Here is a 14,740-nt window from a genome sequence, read left to right as displayed (position 1 = left end):
TGCTGACACACCTTTGCCCCTGACTGCACAAAGCACTGGCAAAAGTGATCAATAATACATTTATAAGGGAAGAATGAGGCTTAAGTCCAATGACTGGCTTGTAATCTTTCGACAGAACAGTGGCAGAGTCTTACATCCCACTGTATGCCTTGTTACCATAGACTCACTACACACTGCATTTGTAGAGCAAGCAGCACATTAGTCCTGCCTTGCCCCATGCCTGTGACTGTAAACATTCCACTGATTCTGCTCTTGTCAATCTCCTAAAGACAATCACATAACCCCTAAGTTTATCTACATAAAATACATAATCATATGAAGCTGTCTTACATGTGATTCCTTTTTCCAGATTTTCATAATATCCACAGAGACATATCTGCTGGAGAAGGCTTGGATGAAATTTCTCAAAAGCTTTCACTTCTTTCAGTCGTGTGAATATTATATCTACATCTTCACTAGAACGTTCTAAAGGCCTGCAAAAAAAGAAAAGTAAACAAAAGACAAGGGCTTAATCAGAGAAACATCCCCACCTGCATGCACCAAACTTAAAAATGTTTGCATTACATATCACACTATAATATAAATTAAAATGCATTTTACAACTACATAATTAAGTCCTTCCAAGACATCCTAACAACTGCTCTTTATCAACTTGAGCATTATTCTTATCATTTCAACACAGGCAGTGTCCAGAAGCCCACTTAGCACCAAAGTCTCAATGCAGCATCACTGTACAAGTATACATGATGATACAGCCCTTATACTAAAGATCTTTGAATGATATATAGTTTTAGGTTTGTAAGAAAGCATTAACAAACAGATGTCCAAACACACAAGAGGTCTGTGGAATCAGTGCCCAAAACATATGTTCTCTATGTAGCTAAAGGGAAAGCATTAGATACCAACAGTAACTCCTACATCCAAGCTTCTCTTCTGCATTTTACTGACTATAAACTGACTTTCCTCTTCTCACTTTCAAGGAAGAAGGAAAACTTTAATATGTATATTCTCTTCCACAAAGTTTCTGTCTCTTAGTGTTGGATAAATTATATATGCAAGCAAGGATCTTTATTTTTCAACAGTAACAGTCACGAGCTTTAATTCCAATATTTAAAATCTTTTACAGTAACACCTTTTTAAAAAACCAAGATTTCAAGAAAAATAAAATTGCAGAACTCTCTACAACAAAGTAGCATGTAGACCAGCAGTTCAGCATATTACTACATATTTATAAAAACAAAGTTAATTAGCTCTGTATCACCCTTTAAATGTGATTATCAAGTATTATAAATCAGCAGGTAAGCCAAACACTAGCTGACAGCATTAGAAAAAGAAATTATAACAGACTAAAGGCAAACCACTAAGGACAGAAAGAAAGAGAATTTTCCTAGGACATCATGCTGGATCAGATGAAATTATTCATGTATAAAGGCATAACAGAAAGAGAGATAACTGCTTGTAATCATTAGACTTATCACTCAATCAAATGTTGCTAGTTAATTTTACTGACAAAAAAATTTTACTGTCCTTTTCGCCAGTGGATGAGCTTATAATGAAAAGAAGTCAGGCAGCTATAATGAAAGAAGACTAAGTTCACAAATACATATCTTTATTCACCTTATTGTTATACTAACAGTGCAACACTCCTTCCAACAAGATTTTTAAAGATTCCTCTTTGAAATCAAAGACTTCAAGGAATCAAAATCTTTGTCTCAGTGAAAAAACCCAGATCCTACTTGCATTGAATCACAGTATCTCATCTTTCTTATTAAATTATGTCTAGGAGGGATTAAATCTCTATTCTCGTTTATACTCCAATTTACCCTTATTAACTACAAATGAGAATAATAATTCTCTGGTGTATGCACTTGCTTCTACATCACAGTGACATCCTCTTACCACTTCAAACTACAATCAACTACAATAGCTCTCTTTTGAAATATTTCATGCAAGATTTTCACCCATTTCTTTTTTTCTTGACTGTGCACTAGCTGACAAGTACTAATAAGCATTAACTCTCTTGTCAAAATCCTTTTAAGAAGATTAGGAGGTGCAGCTTGCAAACAGATTTACAATCTACTTATACAAGATCCCTACCCAAATGACACTAACTCTTGAAACACTAACTACCTTAATTTACAGACTCTCAAAAATAACAGCAAAACCCAACAACTCAAAAGGGCGAGATCACTCTCAGAAAATCATCCAATTCAAGATTTAGCTGTTTGGTTAAGATCATGAATTTTTATTCATAAAAATTAACAAGGATTCAACTTGTTTGACAACAAGATGCCTTCACATTTTTTTTTTTTCAGAGCTCCTGGGAAATGTCCTTAGTGTTAAAGGAGTACAGAATTAACAACAGGTTTCCCAAGCTGAGGTGGCCCTTACCCTTAGGGGAGCATATGAAATTTTGCCTGTGTAAAATTTCAGACTGCAGTGTAACAGTGGTATTAGTAGCACTCAAACTCATTTCTACTAAGTGTTTATAATCTATAGCAATTAATCTGGTTCCAAAAGCCAAGTATTAGTTACATAGAAAAATGTACCATGGCATCTATTAACTGGTTTTCCACAGGCCTGCAAAACTCAGGCAAAGTTTGACCACTTTCTACAAAGCATATTTTAATAACATTGTCATGGTAGCTTGCAATTATAATTAACTTAACATTCATTATCATTAACTTAACAGTAATCTATTTATGATGCCAAATTTTGTTTTCTGTTTCCTAAGTACAAGCTCCCTAACCTGGAACATAAACAGGACAAGACACCAAAATTTATTTCTTCATCATAGCTATCTTACTGTAAACTTGGTTTTTTTTTTTGTAAAGCACAGTTTTTTAAACAGCTAATGCTATAATATAGTCCTTAGACCATTAATGATTCAATCTATTAATAGAAAAGTACTACTGGTGGCAGATGGAGAATTATTCAAGCTTTATTTTCACTGTAGTCACACTTAAAAAAGGCAACGGTATTAATCACAAAAGGAACCATTCCTCAGAACACAAAGATATGCTGCAAAAATCAATCCCAAGGAATATCCATCCCTAAACTCCCAATATGGCTCCAAAAGCCCGTGGAAAGACTTTTCCAGATACTGCATCAGAGTACCTAAACACAGCTCTCTGTGATCACCACTGTTGCTCAGTCTCACTGAGCTTAGCCCTCCTCCGCTAAACTACTGCTGGTGCAGATTTATTTCTGTTCTGTTCTGGTACATTAATGCTGATGGCACCGAAGTATCCCTTCACTGCTGATGCTGCAGAGTTACAATCTCATATCCATGAACAAACAAAGTCAAAAAATGTATTTCAATGAGTCTTCAGCTACCACTTGATTTTCTGCTAAAGCTTCTGTCCTGTATCCATTTCTGAAATCTCAAGACCAATGTATGGAATTAGGACCATAGGTTAATCTAAAAGAATGAACAAATACATTAAACCAATGAGGATTCTCCAGCTCTCGTTTGGTAGATTTATGAGCTGGAGTAAAAGCATTTTAAGGCAAGTGAAGCACCTCCTCCCTAGACCACCTCATTCAATTTAAAATAAATTTTAAGTCAAGCTGTGCTGACATCTCTTTTCACTGTTGCCAAAGCTGAGGGGGCACTTCAAGAGTAGCAAAGCAGGGCTACCAAATAAATTATTAGGAAGGCATGAAAAGCAAAAGTAATTTATTTTCACTACCCTACAAGCCTTTCTGCTTTGTTTGATCCCAAAATGCCTTCTTATTTATATTACTAATTTGCCTCTTCAGAGCATAGTAAGTGATTAGCTGGCAGTAATGTTTTCACACAAGACATCATCTATCTTCCCCTTCTTCAATACAACATCACAGCATACATATACAAGTGATAGCATCAATGCTAGTTACACATTTCTATTCAATTATGTCAATAAGGCATTTTTTAAAGATTATTTTACCCCTCCTTACTTGGCTGTGAAGATTTCAGGAGCATATTTTATATAGACAAAACAATTTTTTGACAAGGTCTGCTTGACTACGTATGAAAGGCAATTATAAAGAAAATCTGCCCAAAGTCTATCCTCATAAGGCTGTTAAGCTCAACATGAGCTGGGAGTGCTGGCAGCCCTGAAAGCCAGCCACATCCTGGGCAGGATCAGAAGCAGCATGGCCAGCAGGTCCAGAGAGATAATTCTCCCCTCCTACTCTGCTCTCATGAGACCCCACATGGAGCACTGCATCCAGCTCTGGAACCCCCAACATAGTAAGAACATGAACATGCTGGAGCAAGTCCAGACGAGGAGCATGAAGGTGACAAGAGGGCTGGACCTCCTCTCCTATGAACACAGGCTGAGAGAAAAGAGAAGGCTCCAAGGAGATTTTCAAACCCTTACAGTACCTAATGGGGCCTACAAGAAAGCTGGAGCAGGCAAGACATGCAGTGCCAGGTCAAGGGGCAATGGTTTTAAACTGCAAGAGGGTAGGCTGAAATTAGAGTTTAGGAATACATTTTAAATTCTGAGGGTGGTGAGGCAGAACAGTTTGCCCAGAGACACTACAGATGCTCCATCCCTGGCAGTGTTCAAGGCCAGCCTGGCTAGGACCCTGAGCAACCTAGCCTAGTGGAAGCTGTCCCTGCCCATGGCAAGAGGGGTTGGAATGAGACAATCTAAGGTACCCTCCAACCCAAGCCATTCTATAATTCTCTCTTGGATTTTTAAATGTAAACTACTCAAGCTCAAAGTTCAAATACAGACAGAGAACAACTCTTACAATTTTTCACATACATAACCTGGGCAAAGTATTTCTGTTCACATGCAATATACATAGCTTTATAAAAGAACCTATTTTGATAAGTATTTCTCAGATTAAGTATTTTTAAGATTATGAACCTATTTGCATGTTTATGTGGGATGTTATGAAAGACTTATTAACCTAGAAGGAATAAACAAGTTGGAGTTTTTTGATTTGCTTTTGTAAACTTAATCCAACTATAACCTATTACTTTCTGTTACCATATGTCCTTTTCTTTAGGTTCTTTCTGATAGTGGGTTTGACATTTGAGAAAACAGAATATATGTGGTTTTACCTCCTTTGATAAGATGCCTCTAGAATTTGAAAATGTTTATTTCTATAAAACTTGTTCAAAAACCTGAATCATGCTCTAATTGAAAGAAAGCACTGAATTCCCTTCCCTTAATCTTTTTAACTTTTTAAAATAGCAGTATTTCAATTCTGACAGCAATGAAAAGCCCACGAAAGATGACAGATGGATCTATTTCTTCTTTCTGTTGAGACTGTAGAAAACAGCTGAAACACTAGAACAAACAAATAAAACTAATTCATTGCTGGGTTAAAACCAAAGCATCAATGCAAAGATGCAAAGGCAAACTCTATGAGCTGGAAAGTACCAGTAACCCTCACCATGGGCCATTTAGTGAATTTAACAGTACTTTAAAATATATTCAGCTGTGAAACATGAGCAAGTAGACAGCACCAAAGAATGCCAATTAAAACCAGATCATTTATCTATGCTCCCTGTACTTTCTTCTGTCCTTTCCTGACATGTAGAAAAACAATGCTGCAGAATGCAGAAAAATACCAGTACCAACAGACCATCCTTCCTTCGTGAGAGCAGAACAATACTGCAACTCTGTCCTCCACACAATGCTGTAAGGCTCTTTGACTTTTCATTCCTCTTTGAGAAAGGAAAGTTTAAGAGTGCAATATCAGTGATCTATCAAAGCATTTTAGCATTAGTGCATTGAGTAAGGCACTCAAATCTAACAATAAATTAAGTTATTTAAGTTACAATAAATTAAATTAATCTGAAGTAGTTTCCAGATAAGGGTTTACTTCAATGGAAACAGAAGATAATTAACTCCCACCAAGAGCACTTTTCACTTTTTACAATGGTATTACTAAATCTGTTTTCAACACTCAGATTTCAGATCCTCTTTCCCTTGTCATGGGAAAAGCCTCATCTTGAGGTTTTTAAACAATAATTAAATTACTATTCTTTTCTCTTGAATGTCATTTTAAGAGACTTCGGGATTCCAACTCATTTCCTCTGACAAACAGGAAAATGAATTTTATTTAAACACTGTTTTCTAAGACTCTTAAACATCTAAATCATTCTGAAGTTTAGATTTTAAAAAATAGGCAACACAAGTAAAATTGCTCATGCTTAGTTTTCAGCTAATTACTACTGTCACCTACACTCAGAATCCCTGTGATAATCTTCAGGTCCTGCAACATGAATTACAAGGAATATTGTAGATAATCCTGATCTACACAAGTACCAAATGTCCAGCCAGTTAAATGGAGACTGACTGGCTGCCAGCTGCAGTTAGATGAGTTCCATCTTTTTTAGTGAGGACAAAAGGAAGGCAAATATAGGGGACTCTCTTTTACCTACCTCATTATCATATTACTCAATTAAATAAGTTTGATCAATACACTGAAAAATTATTGGAGAGTTAAACAGAGCAACCAAGTGTGCTCATTTCTTTACATATCCTGATGTATTAATTATGCATCCCTCCAAAAGATCAATTTTTACATCTGTATCTAGAGTGAATGGCAAAAGATGTATTTATTAACTGGTTATATTCATAAAGACTTAAGATAAAAATACACCACTGAACAATATATATCTAGTAGGAAATAGACTCTTTTCCACCTTCGTTTGCTTCTAGAAAGACAGAATAATTCAAGAGAAATCAAAATGCAGAATTACGTTCTTTCATTTGTGAGACTCTTTATGTATTACTGATGCTTTGTAATCAAGATGTGACTAAATCTTATTGAATTAAACCTCCAAATTTCATAAACATAAACTGGAGCTCAGGACAGTTAAAAAGCCATTTGACAGGAGTAAATTTAGATAAAATTGCATTAACCAGCACTGTAGCTTCATAATAAACATTAAAAGCACTTTAATATGAAGACAGACTCTGAGATACACTGCAAATGAAATCTGTAATTGAACAACATGCATGTGATGATATCCTTCAATTCAAACTCTGGCCACCACTATTCACCAATAACACCATGCCAAATGCACCTTTCCTAATTTAGGATCTGCATTGTAACAGCTAGTAAAAATTTAAAGTTTACAGCAACAATGAAATAAGTTTTACAGACTTACATTTGCATGCATTTTGACAACTGATGAATTCAAAGATGAAAGGGAAAGTCAGTTCAGGAAAAATTCACGGATACTGATAAAGCAGAAGAAATAGTAACTGATCATGCCAAATACTGTGCAGAAAATACAGCACAAAGTATCATTAGAATGATAAGCTTTGTTAAATGCAGCAAATTGTAAGATGCAGACAAAAATAGATGCCATGGTAGATAGAAAAATACTTGTTTTTGGAAACTATCTGGTGAACACCTGACTTTGAGGGCACGGTTTCAATCAGCTGGCTTGTTGATTTTTTTATTCCTTTGCTGGAACATGGAGTTTTGTTATAAAAGAAAATTAATCTGCTCAGAGTATAGGATTTTGGAGATCAAATTCCTAACAACATGTCAAAAAACTCAGGCAACAAGAGTTCAGACATGTTTCCAGTATCATTTGGTGAAAGAGAAAACCTACAGGTGCACATGTAGTATACCAACTGCGCAGCCACTTCACAAGACTACGAACTAAATTTGAATGTATCATGTCCTAACAGGCATGTGCACATACTGCCTTGCTCTGGTGGGCTATGACAATGTTTACACACATAACTTTCTCCTCCTCTTAATACCTGTCCACGGCAAAGGAGTGTAACTTACTGCAATCACACGTAACAAATGGAAGCCAATACTGCAAATGTGTAACCCAGAGAGCAAAGAATAAAACAGCTTATTTAAAATACAACTCCAGCTCTCACTAGGATTTAATCTGAATTCACATGTTTGATAAAATGCACAGACCTACAAACAATTATTTTGGTTTTTCTAAGAAAGCATGGAAAGGGTTTTTTATTATTCATCGAAGACTGCACCTTTGCACTGAACTAGAAAATTAGGTGCATGATGTGGAAAGATAAATTTGTTATTCATCACACTCAGAAGACTGCACCCTCACATGAGCGCCAGAAAGCACTTAGGCTATGTCTATACAACTCTGAGTTTCCACATCCACTGCAGTGCCTTCTGCTGCTATATTCCCACACAGACTTGATCCAAGCATATACCAGCTTAGTCACACACCACACAGAGAGAAAACACAAAGCACACAAGCCAACCGGAACTGCAGTGTATAGCCATGATTTTGCTCAGATGCAAATTACATGGAAACAGTGATATTCCTATGGATTTGTTACAAATAAAAAGCAAGGGAGGAATTTATATAGCAGACAGTGTACGATTTACCAATTACACAAAAATATATTTTAAAATAAAATAGCATCATAATGCAATTGTATTCCTAATACTGCCCGATTATAAATCTATATCCCATTATCTTTGACATAATTAAAGGTTATAGAGGATGACAAACATTTTCTCTATTTATTCTACAAAAATTCTCTCAGAATATAAATTCTTTATTCTAGCCTATCTGTATGCTCACAAGGGATCCCTTGTTTACTACTAAGCAAAGCTTGCATCTCAAATACATGTTACACTGAACTAAAAAACCAAATCCTGATTCAAATATGTTGCTGTTATGTAGCTTCAATCTGAATTTACATTCAAATCTGTGGGAGGAACAGGTCTGAGATACTACCCAGTATGCATTATTTTGCGTTTTTCAAACATAAATGATGCAAGACTAACAAGGATGACAAAGTTATAAATGTTCAGTATGTATCATATGTCCTTGAAAAGCCCATTCCTACTTAAATAATTTATAAGTCATTAGGCAAAGACCATAACATTCTTAGCACAACAGGCCAGTGAAGTTATATGCTTTGCCCTGTGATCCACTCCTCCAGTCTGTTTTGGCACTGATTACATTTAACTCAGAGAAAAACACCAGACTCCATAACCAGCCAAAAGATACATTGTCTAACCATTCAGTAAAGATATCATCAACATGGAAATTTCCTGGGTCAGACGGTGTTTGGTGTGAAAGAACACACAAGAATAGAGAAAACATTCTTCCTAAGTTAACTGCACACATATGCATAAATCAGTGACCCTTTTTTTAAATTATGTACAGAGCAGACATACACAAAAGTACTAAGATTAGAGGGATACTTCTGCTCCCTAAGAAATAAGTGGTAAAGACAACTATTACTTCAAATGTAAAAGGACTGGTTTCCTCAAGAGAAAAATTATTTACATCTCCAGCTATTACCTGGATGTACAGTTGCTCACTGCTGATCCTCTCTCACATCTGCAAAAATAAAATACTCTTGATAGAGCATAATGTTCTGAAATTTTCCTTACCTTTACACTTGTAACTTTATATATAAAAACTGTCCAATGTACTTGATTTTTAAGTGTGCATCTTTGACTTTTGTGGCCAGTAACTACACATGGACAAAGCACTGGTAGCCCGCAGCCCACTAGTACCCTACACAGTAACAACATTTCTCCTGTAACATTTTGGCAGTTCTTAATTTTTATACGTGTTCTAATTTTAAATGTTAGTAGTTCCACTTTGACACATGATTTGGGGAAAAACCTAAAGAACAAATACAAAATATATTATTTCTATACATGATGTATTTTGCTATTTCCATTTTGAATTCTTTTTTTTCCCCACATAATTATATTGCATAATCCATATTACATGTATTTTTAATTGTCTTTGTTAAGGGTCACTTAATATTCTAAAGCATACCAGTTTTAGAACTGTTTTCCTCCTGGAAATATATTCATTGACTTAAACATACTAAAACTCTATTTATTATTTAGTAAAAACACATGGTACTGTATAGAGAATTATGTGAATCATTAGTGATCCCTATTCACAGAATTCACACTTGGGATAGAGACTTCTATACAATTTTTAAAAGGTTTAAAATACATAGACGTAGATAATAATTCAAATTACTACACAGGTAAGATTATCTATAAAAAATAAATACGCTTTAGAAATACAAGTAAGTTAAATAAAAACACTTTTTCTTCATTTTTAGGCAGAAAACCAGAATAAAATGTGTAAGTGTACTTCCTATGATCACAAAGCAGAGCACAGCAGAGACCAGGAAAAAAAACTACAATCTTGCTTGTTATGGGTTTGTCTTATATATAGACTGCCTTCTGGGAAAGGGTAAGGTATTATTCTTAAGAGCACTTGAAACTGATTCTTTCCACTCAACAAATTGGTGCTACTAGCTTACTCCAAATAACAAAAAGAAAGTTTCACCTTAATAGCTGTAATGAAATTTGTGCTACAGAAAGGGTCAGCTTCTTAATTATGACAGAGAGATTTCTAAATTAAATGTCACACATATGTTTCCTAAATACATAACCTACTCCCCAAGGTTATGTACTTCATTAAGCCCTGAATTTTAGGTCACAATTTGGATCTCACAGCATGGAGGAAAACAGAAATGACAGGATCACCAAACTAAAAGTACTGGGACTCATGTTCTCCTTCACATCCACTCAATGTCAGTTTACAGAGAGGCCTTGCTTCGATTCTTAGACGTCTAGAGATTACCATCAGCAGTTCTGTTTGTATTTACAAGTGCTTTCAACATTTATATGCATTATTTGATCTCTAAGTGGTTAGTCTTAAGTGTCATGATATAGAGGAGGACCAGTGTCTGTGGTAGGTGTCTAGAGCGTCTAGCCCAAAAGTTTCATTAACTTACGGTTTGCTACCTAGACTGCTAATGAAAACCTAATAAGTGCAGTCCTACAAGACTAAGAAATGCCCGAAAAGGGGAGAAACTACGAGAAGGGGAAGGTCCCCTCTGTACGCACAAATGGTTCTCTCCACAGCACAGCCCCAAATTATACCATCTGTCAAAAGCTGGCTCAGGATGCTCAGCTAACTGCCATACACCATGTAAGGGAATTCTCTCTGATAGCTTTCTTTTGAGCTGCATAGGGTATCTATGGTCTACATTTCTGTAAACTAAATTCCTAGACCACAGGAGACACAGTGAGTGTTCAGGTATTAAATGACTTCCGAACTAATCCGAGAATCAAAGGTATGCATTCAGCAAAGGGCGTTCAAACCACCCGCCACGCGACTCGACATTGCGAGACTTTGGGCTGCAGCACCCGAGAGAAAGCACTGCAGAGAATTTTAACGTTGCTTTTTTAATGATAATAATTTTCCCGTATCTTTGGCAGTGCGCACACCACCCCTGAGCACACGTCAGCCAGCCGTGCCTCCCACCCACGCGATGCCGCCGCCCGCCCGCACCTGACCCGCGGCCGGGGCACACCCGGGGCGCCGCGGCGGGGACGGAGGGACTCGTCCTGTGCCGCCCGCCCTACCACGGCGCCGGGCGGGGGCTGTGCGGCCGCCGCGGGAGGCGGGGGCGGCGTGCCGAGCCGAGCCGAGGCAGCGGCAGGTGCGCCGGGGCGCCCTGAGGGCAGGTGAGGGCGGACAAGGGCAGAATGCAGTGGTCTACCATGGCCGATACGGAGGGTGCCCGGTGGCAGCCCCAGGCCCTCTCCCCCACCCGGAGCTCCCCCTCCTCCACCACGTGCAGCATCTTCCCGGCGGGGAGCAGCAATCCCCGTGGGGACTGCCAGTCCCCTCCGCTGCCCGGAGTATTTCCAGCCCTCCTGCTTGCCTGCCGCCCTGGCTTCCCTCAGGCGTTTTGTTTCCCACCTGCACGCTCCTTATGTAAGGCAGGATCTGATGGAGAGCGGGGAGGGGGGTGTCAGCGCAGACACACACACATACATACACAGGCATACAAACGGCATCTCTCCGCAGCCGCTCCTGGCAGGATGCCGATACCTTTTATCCAGGCACGCGATCCACTCGCCGGAGGACGAGGAATGGGAGGCGTGAGCGGCGACCATGTTGGACCGGGATCAGGTTGCCGCGTACCCGGCTGGCGGCGGCTCCCCCCGCCCGCGCGCCGGTCGGTCGGTCCGTCCGTCCTCGCAGCCTCCCTCCCTCCCTGCGCGCCGGCGCGATGGGCTCGCCCAGGCCCGCCGCCCTCACGGCCCGCCCGCGGCCCGCGGCCGCCGGGTGCGCGGCCCCGCCTCAGCGCGGCCCGCGGGAGGGCACGGCGCGGGAGGGGGGGAGTCACTCCCCTTCTGAAAGGTGCTGTCCCCTCCGTGTTTCGTGAGCTCCTCGGTGCCCACACCTGAGCCCGGCTTAGTGATCCCGCCCCTTGCTTCACCTTGGCTTGGTTCGGAGGGGCAATACGAGAGTTTTAATTGAAATCAGCAGCTCCGGAGTAATTTATCGGCGCTCCCGAGCACTGCGTGTCTGTCCCGTCCCCCCGCCCTCAGCAACAAACGCACAGTGGGTGAGTGAAAGGAAGGTGCGTTCCACATTTCAGGATTTTTCCTGGACCCTTCCTCCAGTCCGCTGTTCATCCTATCATCTCCCATGAAACTGTGTGCTAAAGTCTCTCCCTGAAAAATGAGCTGGGCAGTGTAGCCTGTGAACAGGATTTGGCCCTTGAAAGGAACCCGACAGGTAGCATGAGAAAGGTGAGTCTAGTGTACAGTGAAACAGACCCACACCCTTCTGTTGTGTTAGTGTGGCCTGCAGAGTGCAGGGCTTTTAATGATACTCATGTATACATTATTTTAAAACTGATGAGGAAAGGAAGGAATGCAGAACTGTAGTTCTCCCTGCTTTGCAAATTCTACATTAAATATTTTCTATGAAATATGTTCTATAAATTGTTTCAGGTTCTATATAGTATCTACCAAGTAATCAGTTTATGACCATGAGCTTCCACTTACAGTCAAATTGCCTTGTGTACCTTTTGAGAAGGATAGGAAGATATAACTCTTCTCTGCACTACAGTGTGGGGACAAATTATTAGTTCAAATGGTGATCATGTGCCAGTGCCTTTCAGACTTCTCCATGGGCTGTGTTCTCTACTCTCTGTTGTAATTTCTTTGGTTGTAACAAGTGATTTTTTTAAATACATGTGCTACTTCATATCACATCTGCCTTTTAGTTGGTTGCCTTGCTGCAGCAGCTTCTTTAGCATTTTAAAAGAAATGACTTTTAACATCAGTATACTGAACAGTATGATGAAAAATCTAAGAAAATGTATCTAAAGATCTCTTTTGCTAAATGGGTACAGCTAAGAAATTGGCGTAGCAGAGGAGAATGCCACAAAAGGCAATTCTTTCATTTTGCCTCAAAAAAAAAAAAAATTAAACTGTATGCCAGAGGAATAGAAGAGGCTTCCAGTCAGTGAGATCAAAGCTGCAGCTCTTCCTTTGCTATCGTCCATGGGGAAAAAAAAGGGAATTTTTTGCATCTAAGCAATCAATCTACGCAAGGAAAATCAATGCTATTCATTTGTCAATATGCAAGTGTTTGAGAGCCAGTGGCACCAGAGCTTGAAAGGTAAGGAGCTCTAAATTCTCAATCAAATGAATGATTTATAACACAGTATGTACATGCCGGATCAATCAATGAAACTCCCTCATTCTGTACTTCATGAGAAAACACTCATCAGAGCCGCGGCCCGGCCCGGCCGCCAGAGGGCAGCCGAGCGGCGCGGCCTGCGGGAGCGGCCGGGGCGGGCCGGTGGCGGTGCCGGGGCGGTGCCGGCGGCGGTGCCGCTTGGCGCAGCCCGGTTCGGTGCCCCGAGCCTGCGCCTCACCGAGCCGCGGCCCTGCCCTGCACAGCCCTCTCTGGTTAGCAGCGCTTCGGGTCCCAAGGAATGGGGGTGTTGCTCACGTGCTTGGCTGTGGGCAGACTCCACTCAAAGATGGATACCTTTCTGTGGAGTGACCATTAAAAGAGACTTTAACACATCGTGGATTGTGTCAGTCAGACATGCCCAGAGTGAGCCAGGAACCTTGCCTGCATCCATACTTCATTCGGATGTGTCCCAGTTAGAGAGCAATTAGAGCAAGACAGTTAACTCTGGTATTTGTATTATGGGTAATCATGTATCTTTCTAATAAAGACACCAGTGAAACTTCTCAGAGAAACTTAGATAGCAAGGAATAAATACTTGAGTAGTTCAGAAATCAAATCAGCCTGTGTCAACCAAAGAGTCTCCAAACTGCACAGAAATGTCACGAGCTCCTGACTATTGACATCAGAAATCCCTGACCCCAGGACACTTCATGTTCTCTTGAGGTGAAAAGTACCAAATAAGCATTATGTATGTCATGTAACAAGTCAAATAGAATACAGATTATCCTGTGACTCTTAAGAAATTAGACCATAACAAGCCTAGGAAACATAATTTTAGAGTACTGGCCTTATGTTAATGGGGTCAAGTGCCCACTTGCTTGTGAGAACATATACTAGAAAGAACATGCTAAAGCACGCTTCATTACACACCCTGTACCTCCTCCTGCTGCCTCACAGTGCCCATTCCTCATTACATTTCTAAGCTATACACTCGTATGAAAAAAAATATTATTAAAATAGATATTTGAGATTTAATTTCCCCTTATTGAACAGAAGGCTAATGGGATTTTTTAGAATCTGAGATGTGCCTATGCAGCTAATAAATTAAAATGGGAGCTGCTTTCAAAGGAGATTGCTGCTGAGAAATGGAGAATTGCCAGGTATTGCTGAGGTATGTGAAAGATCAGCTGGCCTTTTAACTTTCCACAGTTTAGGAAGGAGTTACAGGGCCATGCTCTTAAGAAGCCCTTAAACCACAGAAAACAAGAAATTAGCCAGCCTTCAAGTTATCCCCTG

At 39.8% G+C, this 14,740-nt stretch overlaps 1 protein-coding gene across 4 annotated transcripts in view; it reads right to left on the bottom strand.

Moving 5' to 3' along the window:
- The window catches only part of RAPGEF4 (Rap guanine nucleotide exchange factor 4), a 150,952-nt gene extending 138,847 nt beyond the window's left edge, over window positions 1–12,105 (bottom strand). The window contains exons 1-2 of one of the 4 annotated variants that reach the window (XM_030277473.4): window positions 11,840–12,105; window positions 331–473 (exon numbers count right to left, since the gene is read on the bottom strand). In XM_030277473.4, the coding sequence (XP_030133333.4) occupies window positions 331–473; window positions 11,840–11,904 (208 nt within the window). In that variant the 5' untranslated portion in view covers window positions 11,905–12,105. Of the gene's footprint in view, window positions 1–330; window positions 474–11,786 lie in introns of all 4 variants that reach the window. The other 3 variants (XM_030277476.4, XM_030277472.4, XM_030277474.4) reach the window with 3 other exon arrangements.
- Between the last annotated feature and the right edge of the window lie 2,635 nt (window positions 12,106–14,740).

The sequence above is a fragment of the Taeniopygia guttata genome, chromosome 7 (genome assembly GCF_048771995.1).
Source record: "Taeniopygia guttata chromosome 7, bTaeGut7.mat, whole genome shotgun sequence".
Lineage (NCBI taxonomy): Eukaryota > Metazoa > Chordata > Aves > Passeriformes > Estrildidae > Taeniopygia > Taeniopygia guttata.
This window is presented reverse-complemented; position numbering and strand designations above follow the sequence as displayed.